Source organism: Lottia gigantea (assembly GCF_000327385.1).
Source record: "Lottia gigantea unplaced genomic scaffold LOTGIsca_7, whole genome shotgun sequence".
NCBI lineage: Eukaryota > Metazoa > Mollusca > Gastropoda > Lottiidae > Lottia > Lottia gigantea.
The window spans coordinates 1,241,936-1,251,179 of record NW_008710370.1 but is presented as its reverse complement, the minus strand read 5'-3'; the positions used below and the strand labels follow the sequence as shown (position 1 = coordinate 1,251,179).

The window sequence follows — 9,244 nt, the reverse complement described above, 5'->3', positions numbered from 1 at the left end:
CTGTATGAGCATGTGAAACGTTGAGTTAATAATTGTCAGAAATAGTATATCCATATAATCTTGTGCTTCTTTACCTACTCCTATTTCTATATGTCTTATAAACAGTAGATATAGCAAGTAATGATAATTGTTAAATTTGCTTCTATATGTATTGTATTGTAGAAGGAGAATTAACTAAACATACTGGTAGAAGACCGTCAGATAGACATGTATTTTTATTTGATAATTTAATTATACTGTGTAAACAAACCAGAAGATCATCTATAACAGGTTCCTCTGCTGAATATAAACTAAAAGAGAGATATTTTATCAGAAAAATTGAAATCAGAGATAGAGATGACTTTGATGGTAATTTTCATGTTTCCTTTCCTTATGTTTTTGAATAAACAGAACTTCTTACATCTATTCAATGTTACAAACTGATTATTAAAATGCTGATCTAGACATTTCATGATCTGTTGCTATGGTTACAGAACACATGTTGTAGGTTATTAGAATTAAGAGTTTCATCAAATGATATGTCTAAATGCAGAATTCTAGAATATAAATTTTAAAAAGTGATCATCAGCCAGCTTTAAACCAAGTTCTAATTGACAACTTTTTCGAGCATGAGACCAAAGTTGACTACAATGATTGAAGATGATTTTATCAGATCATCGTGTACGATCATTGTATAGGGTAGCCTGCAGAACACAAAAACACAAAATGAAAAATATCCATTTTAATCAGTCAATGTTATAAGTTAAATCAAGATTTTAGTCAATTGCATCGGAGAGAATATATGATTAAATATTTTTTTTACTTTCTAGACTTACGTCATGTTATTGAGTTACATCCTAGAGATCACCCTGTATTATATCTTACTGCCAAATCAATAGAAGATAAAGCCAACTGGATGGCAGCCTTAGTTTCATTACAAACTAGAAGGTAAGTTTAATGCTGTTTTCATGTTTATAAAACATGGTTTTTTATCTAAGAGCTAGAAAAGGTCAAATTCCCTTAATCAATAAGTGTTCATGTGTTTAAGTAGAATTTTATTCTCATAAAAGATGGCTATGTGTAGGATGTGCATTGACCCTTGACATAGGAGACCAGTTATGTCTCTTCATTAATACAGATTCATTGAAATTGAAGAGGTCACTGATAATAATAGGGTAGGGCTTTAGTCAAAATTGACTTTCTCCCTATAGCTTCTATAGCACAGTCGGATAGAGCAATTGTTCTCAACATGACGTCATTTGTATGGTTACATCGAGCAAATGGCGGCTGTGGGTTCAATTCTCGATCGGCGTGTGATAGTCTGATGGCCTTGAATAAGTTTTCACTCATAATTCCAGTCAACCCAGCTGTAAATGGCTACAGATAAGCCAGGAAAGATCAATGCCAAGAGGTTTGACCAAGGACCAGCTGGTGGAAAGGATCCTTAACTGTGAATCTAAATTCCTTGTAAAATATAGTTGTTTCTTTCTTTCTGTTGTTTCATGGATTAGAAATCTTGATTAATGAAACTGTATTCAATATTATTTATTTGTAGTATGTTAGAGAGAACATTAGATAGTAAACTAAAAGAAGAAGAAAAACAACATCCTCTCTGTCTCCCTTCTCCTGATAAATATAGGTATGTATTATTATTGGTTGATGTATTTTACCATAATTGCTGTAGATGTCTTACATTGTAAGGAAATGTAACATGATACTGTCCTTTTAGGCTCAGTTAGTTATAATATTGTTTCTAGACTCTGGGTTTGGCGTATGATACATTAGGATCTTTCAGTCTGTGTCTGTTAAAGGGATTGTAAAGAGATTTTCTAAATTTTTAATATGTGTCTTCGTTCCGACTTCGTTGGTTCTTGCTATTCCACTAAAACTCTCATGACATCACTAGAGGGGAGCTACTGGAAGCTACTATTGATATCTATGCAGTTCCTCTAGTGATGTCATAAAACGCGCTAGTTTTACTGTAATTGCAGGAACCACAGATGTCGGAATGAAAAGTGCAATGGTGCAAATTGAAGCTATCAAGTGTCCACGATACACATAAAAAGTTTAGAAAACCTCCTTACAATCCCTTAAATGAATAACTGATTATGTTTTCAATATTTTTTGAAGAGAAAGCATTATGTGGAATATATTACAGGGCATGAGTAGAATGTTGGTATGAAGGTCAAGTGAATGACCATTTAATACAAAAATCTTAACTTGTTTAATGCATTTTTCAGATTTGCCGAAGAAAATTCAGAAGAAAATATAGTATTTGAAGAAAACCAAGACTCTTCCATTGAAAGTCCTCTAATTAAAGGAGGTCTCCTCGTTAAGTTAATTGAACGGCTCACATATCATATGTATGCAGATCCTAAATTTGTTCGTACATTTCTGACAACTTATAGATCATTCTGTAGTCCACATGAACTCTTAGATCTACTAATTGAGAGGTAGGTCAGATTTTGAAATTTTCCAAGTCTCAATATGACTATTGTTTAAACCTTTTTTTTAGTTTTGCAGAAAATATAGAGTCTATTCTGACATTTAGTCTATCCGCATAAGTTAATAAAACTTGTTAAAACAGGCTCAGTTCTGGATTGATTTGAGTAAGACATGAAAATCCCTTTTGAAAACAAAATATACACGTAATTGTCTAGTTACTCTGCAAAATGTGTTCCCCCCTTAAAACACTCAAAAAGATATAATTCCTAAGATGTGATGGTATAGTGTAATGTTCTTAGAAGTGTTTATTTTTAAACAAATATTTGTTGTTAATTTGTGGCAGTGGACATATGTCATCATGTTTACCAACCTTTCTTGTTTGTTTCTAGATATTATGTACAAGGTATTAAACAGTTAATTCTTGATACAAATTGATGATTATTTTTTCAGAATGTAAAATTTTAAAGTTTTGTTTGTTTGTTTATAGATTTGATATACCAGATATAGAAGTATGTAATGATGATATTTCTACTAACACTGTTGAAATTGATCCTAATCTTAAAACAAGAGAAGATTTAAAGAGATTTCGTAAAGAATATGTTAAACCTGTTAAATTTAGGTAAGACTATCATTCTGCTTTATTTGTAACACTTGGAAATCAACAAAGAGTAAGCTATTGCTTCCGCCTTTACTAAAGAAAAAAAAAAAAAAAAATGAAAGTAAAGTGTTACAAATACGTTTCATTTCATTATTGTGTATGTATTGTAATAAATTGCCGATTATTAAATCAAGATTTTAAAAACTTGTATTATGGCACAACCAATGGTGTTTCCTCAAGAACTAAGGCTAGTCTGCCCAACCCCCTAGTTTCAAATTTCTTATCATTGTGTTCGTCAATGCATGGTGCTGTGAGCCCGGTTGACAATTCTGTGGCCACTACTTGACCCCCACCTATTCTAATGATTCATAAAACTACTATTTATTGTAGAATGGTAAATGTACTCAAACATTGGGTAGATCAACATTTTTATGATTTTGAACGAGATGAAACCTTACTTACCAAGTTAAAAGATTTTCTGGCAACTGTTAAAGGCAAAGCAATGAAGAAAATGGCGGAATCCATTTTGAAAGTTATTTGTAGAAGAAGAGAGAGTGTGAATGCTGAAAGAGAAATAACATATCAAACAGAATTACCTGCTATAGAATGGCATCTGACTAAAATATATACTGAATTTGACTTAATGACAGTAAGTTTATTTCACTGTAATAGCGTTGTCAATCTTAAAGAGACTAAAGTATCCAACATCGTATGCTCGAGGATTTGAAAACTAACCACTGTTTTTTGTGTGTCACATTTATCAATCCAGTTTTTCCCGTTGTCAGTCCCAATAGGACAATATTTTGAGGACCTTGTGCTATCAATCATCTTCACAATGTCAAGCTTTGTCTTATACCTTGACTGGAATAGCCACTTTATTTGTGTCACAGAAGTTAATACATGCAGCCAATCAGTGGCTTCAACAGAATGTCTGTAAACAATAAGCCAATATCTTTACACTCATTATGTCAAGGGCTCTGATTAGCTGTATTCGGTAGCTTACAATCCAATCAAATTGCTGTATTACTATTCCATGATACAAGAAAGGTGGCCTTTGCTATCAAGGTATATCTGAATCATTTCCTGATGTCGGATCTTTTATCTAAATTTATGCTTATTTTTAGTTACATCCAGTAGAGATAGCTAGACAAGTAACATTGTTAGAATTTGATCTATATCGTGCTGTACAACCATCAGAATTAGTGGGTAGTGTTTGGATTAAAAAAGATAAAGAGAAAACATCACCCAATCTTTTAAAGATGATACATCATTCTACTATGGTATGTATTTGATAGATTATTATAAACGTGGAAAAAGCGTCTAGTATTTCGGATGTGACTATAAACTGAGGTCCTGTGTGCCACAGACTGGGAACATTAAAAGTTGGAAATCAAAAAAGAGTAGGCTTATGCGGCTGTCCTGGCAAAATTCTCCTCATTGCACATTGCATGGCAATGCCTGTCTTTATTAGGTGCTTGAAGAGTAGGATGTAAAACTCCATTCATCTCATTTTTTTTTTAAATTGTCTTATTTTTTGGAGAATGCCAAATTTTCTGGATTTTTCTCTGACATCCAGTATTTTATCTGATCTATTTGTTCATTTATAATGGATAATCAAGACTATGCCAATGTTTTTCTTCAACTTAGATAATTATGATAATCTTTACTGTCTTTCCTTGTTTTGTGATAAATTAACACCATCAAATGTTTATTTTTTTTCAGTTTACATTTTGGATGGAGAAATGTATTATTGAAGCTGATAATCTAGAAGAAAGAGTCACTGTTATGTCACGTATTATAGAGATTATGTTAGTGTTCCAAGAACTTAATAATTTTAATGGTGTATTAGAAGTTGTTAGTGCATTAGTTTCAGCCCCAGTTCATCGTTTAGAACATACTTTTAAGGTATTTACTCTCTTATTATTACATGACAAACATATAGAATTATTGATCTTTTGACCCTAAACTATTTAGGCAGATTGATGCATTTTCACCAATCTTCCAATGGTATAGTTAATACATTTCATTAGTGAATTATGGACTCACTGCCTAATTACATGATCTGGTACAGATAAAGTTGAAATCTTATACAATGTATATATATCATCATAATTACAGTGGGTCAATCATTCATTGCTTGCGTTAGAATAATCTTTTTACTGATAAAGTGAAGTCTTTTGCCAGATAAACCTAGTTAAGTATGTGAATTAGCCTGTTCCCTTGACAGAAGATGCATAATGACTGCTACAACATTGATGGTAATCCCCAAATAACACATAGATAACTGCTATTTAAATTTGCATTAGGTCACTCAGTAATATACACTGCTGATGGAAAGATTGTGTTTCAAGACCTATATTATCATTTAAGTTTATATTAAGTAAATAGTCAACTACTTATTACCTGTGGGTACCTTACAGTCTTTCTCTATCAAAAATATACAACAAATAATAACAATAATGTAATATTGATTGTTTTACAGGAATTACCACATAAACTGTATAAATGTTTTGATGAGGCTAAAGAATTAAATTCTGATCATTATAAAAAATATACAGAGAAATTACGTTCTATTAATCCTCCTTGTGTTCCTTTTCTTGGTAAGTCTTAGATTTATTCAATCATTTATTATTTGATCACTGTAGTGTCTAGTTATTGTTAGTTGTCTAGTCACTGTGATTTGTATTCAAGCCCAATTAAGCAAACTTTTTTATTAATTGGTGTTTCTAACGAATTATCATGTATTCTTAATCATATCATTATTTTCTTATTTTAACTTATCATAAATGTTCATGTATGTACAGTCTGGATAAACAAAAAAAAAAAACATATTGATCTTTTTTGATCGATCACTCATTGGAATTCTGTTGGTAATTCTCTTTTAATTTAGCTAATTATGAATTAATTATGGACAAGTGAGACAAACTGGTATTTTTCCAACTCATTAGAACACCACTATTTTCTATTCATATTAGCATTTTCATTTTCATAAATGAAAATAAGGGAACCCATTTTTAAACAGCTGAAGTAAAGTGGATGAAGTGTTACTGCTATCATGTCAAATTTACTTTATTGCTTACTGCCTGATCTTCAGAATAGAGGTTAAAATGATATTTCTGTTACAAAAGATCAAAGATGTAACAAGAGCTATAAATATTATTGCATATTTTCATTTCGTCTATGACTTTCTTTTCTTCAGGAATGTATTTGACAATTATATTGTTAACTGAAGAAGGCAATCCAGATTTTCTACAGAATCGTCCAAAAGGTCTGATCAATTTTAGTAAGAGAAGAAAGGTTGCTGAAATTACTGGTGAAATACAGCAATATCAAAACCAACCTTATTGTTTACGAGTTGAACCTTCTATAAGAGTAAGTTTTTTGGTTATTTGTTTTCTTATTTATTAAACTACTTTTTAAATTTCAACATCTGAGTTTTACAGCGATCTGTAAAATCAGACATCAGAGTCATGATTTATATTCTATATTGTCAGTCTAAAAAGACTTTTAGTGCTACACCATGCTGTATACTTTGAATTCCGACACTAATATTCGATAATTGGACCCGACAAGCACATAAAGCTATATGACATCAGAATATTTGCTAGCTACAGTGAAGAGATTTTAGGTTGCAAAGTTGCAGATCGAATCATATTTTGGTATATCATCAAATTCATGGATGTTGCTAAAAAATGGCTGTGCTGGTTCTTAACTTTAGTTCTGTCCTCATCATGATATGTTTTCATTAATTAAAAGGAAAGAAACATAGGATGGTCTAGATGATATGAAAAGTATATATATGGAATTACATCATAAACCAAATAATAAAATTGGGAATGAAGAATGTTGATGAGCCCCAAAAAAATTCATAGAAAAAATATAAGAATCCGCAGATCAAAATGTTATAAATTTACCCAAATATTTTCCATAGTTAAATTCAAAATGTTAATACTCTTTGCGAGGTAATAGTGTTGTTTTGATGGTATCTATATATGTCTACATACTGTTTGTTATTTTAGGAATATTTTGAAAAGTTAAGTCCATTAAATGGTATGACTGAGAAAGAGTTTGTGGACTATTTATATGAAAGATCATTAGATATTGAACCTAGAGGAGCTAAGCAGGCTACTAAATATGTAAGTATTACCCAATAATGTTGCTGGTAGGCTGTGAAAATTTAAAAACTTTCTGTACTATTACCACTAAAAATACTCCAGCATTTTGAGTCATTTTATATGCTTTGAAGTCGAAAAAAAAGGGCACCAATTTATATGCATATAATGTATATTATATAAAATGCCATAAGTTTTGATTTGATATGACGTATATTCCTCACAACAGCAAATGATGTTTTTTCAAATGAAAATGTCTCCTAAATTGAGGCCAGATCTTTTATGTTAACTGATATTTTTTTCAAATCATTTTTTGTTCAAGACTTAATGCATTTTATTTTCAGCCTAAGAAATACCTAGACTACTCATTGAAATCACCTGGTGTTAAATTATTATCTGGTCAAAGACAGAGTTTATCACGATCCAGTCAATCCTTTCCATTTAATATTCCAAAGACTTCCGAGGACGATGACTCCTCCTCCCCATCATGTGCTACTCCTCCTACCCCAAGCACACCCCACACACCAACAGCCCTTGGAGCTGGGGATGGATCATTACATGGTAGTACATATACAATATCAAGTTCTAATACAATTGTTGGTAGTTTTGGTAGTGAGTCATCATTTGATATCTCACAAGTCAGTATTGATGGTATAGGTAAGCATGAACATTACTTATCTCTTGTTCTAGGTTCTGTTGTGACTCGGCCAGTAAGAAATGAAATGAAATGGAGTTTTACATCCTACTTTTCTGCACCATTTGGGCTAATGAAGACGGGCAACGCCATGCAGAGTGCAATGAGGGAAATTTCTGCACGACAGATGCATTAACGTGGTCTTTTTCAATTTCCAACTGTCGAGGGATCTTTAACGTGTACAGGCTGTAGCACGTAGGGCTTTGGTTAATTGTCCCATCCAAGCCACTAGACGCTTTTTCCATGTCGCCCCTCTTACCTGCATCACTGATGGGGAAACTGGGTTAAAAAATCTGAAGGTATTATCTCAGGACCTTCAGGTTAGCAAGCATGGGCCTAACTCACTTAGCCACTGTGGCTCCCCACCAGCCAGTAAGAGGTATGCTTGCTAAAATAGGCGTTAAGATATAGCTCTGCATGATAAAATTCCTTATAGTTGGTGATCAGGCTATTGCTAGCAAAGTTTCTTCAGCACATGCCAAACAAGGTTTGGAAGAGTGGGAGAAGATTCTATATTTGTGTTCAAAGTCAGTGCTTGAAATCCAGAGATCTAAACCAAGTGATGGACAAAGCTGGTAGTATGCAATAACCTGGCTGCTTGGGCTGGTTTCCTGCCGTTGAACAAAATTCGATTAAGAAAATTACATCAATTTATGATTAGTGCGTCTTTAGATTTGAATGTAATTTTTTGTAACATCTTTTTTCAGATGGCAATGACCCTTTGGAACCCCCAGTTTTGAAGCCTCCGCCTTTACCACCCAGACGTAAACATAATGAACCAGATGTCAGTTTATCGGCACTGTCATATCCGCCTATACCACCTCCACGCCATGATAGTTGTGGAGAACCACCACCAGTTCCACCAAGGAAAGATTTCAGCACCTTACCACGTTCATTCAGTCTGTCGTCACAAGCACGACCAATTATCCCACAATCCTCCAGCTCAACATTACCACGTCACAGTTCTGATAAAAGTTTTCCTAACCATTCAACTTCAAACCTGGACATAAATGGCGGTGAAGCACTAGAACTGCCTGCATTACCGCCTCGTACATATAAACATGTTCATTCACGGAAACAGAGTAGCTAAGTGATCATAATGACATGCTTTCTTCAAGCTTTTAAATAAAACAAATAAATATCTAGTCTAAATTCAAAGCTTTGATTTGCAATTGTCTAAACTTAAAATTGATTAGAATTTCAACAGAAATCTATTAGAATACAGAGATATATACAACTTTTTGAAATAATAATATCAAAAAATTAAAAGCTTTATTTGTTTAAAACAATTGGATCAAACAGCAGAAACAATTAATATTAATATATTAATTAATATATCATAAAACCAAATGTTGATGTTTATGGAGCATGATTGTGATAATTATTTGTGAATCAAAGGACTGTGTTGGATTGTTG

At 32.6% G+C, this 9,244-nt stretch overlaps 1 protein-coding gene across 1 annotated transcript in view; it reads left to right on the top strand.

Annotated features, from left to right (window-relative positions):
* The window catches only part of LOTGIDRAFT_210797 (hypothetical protein), a gene marked incomplete at its 3' end in the record, with an annotated part of 14,187 nt that extends 6,223 nt beyond the window's left edge, over nucleotides 1-7,964 (top strand). Inside the window, exons 11-22 of the mRNA XM_009065449.1 lie at nucleotides 163-348; nucleotides 810-927; nucleotides 1,535-1,618; nucleotides 2,220-2,432; nucleotides 2,912-3,043; nucleotides 3,413-3,671; nucleotides 4,147-4,302; nucleotides 4,745-4,927; nucleotides 5,505-5,622; nucleotides 6,222-6,394; nucleotides 7,042-7,158; nucleotides 7,479-7,964. Coding sequence (XP_009063697.1) covers nucleotides 163-348; nucleotides 810-927; nucleotides 1,535-1,618; nucleotides 2,220-2,432; nucleotides 2,912-3,043; nucleotides 3,413-3,671; nucleotides 4,147-4,302; nucleotides 4,745-4,927; nucleotides 5,505-5,622; nucleotides 6,222-6,394; nucleotides 7,042-7,158; nucleotides 7,479-7,964 — 2,225 coding nt within the window. The remainder of the gene's footprint in view (nucleotides 1-162; nucleotides 349-809; nucleotides 928-1,534; nucleotides 1,619-2,219; nucleotides 2,433-2,911; nucleotides 3,044-3,412; nucleotides 3,672-4,146; nucleotides 4,303-4,744; nucleotides 4,928-5,504; nucleotides 5,623-6,221; nucleotides 6,395-7,041; nucleotides 7,159-7,478) is intronic.
* Between the last annotated feature and the right edge of the window lie 1,280 nt (nucleotides 7,965-9,244).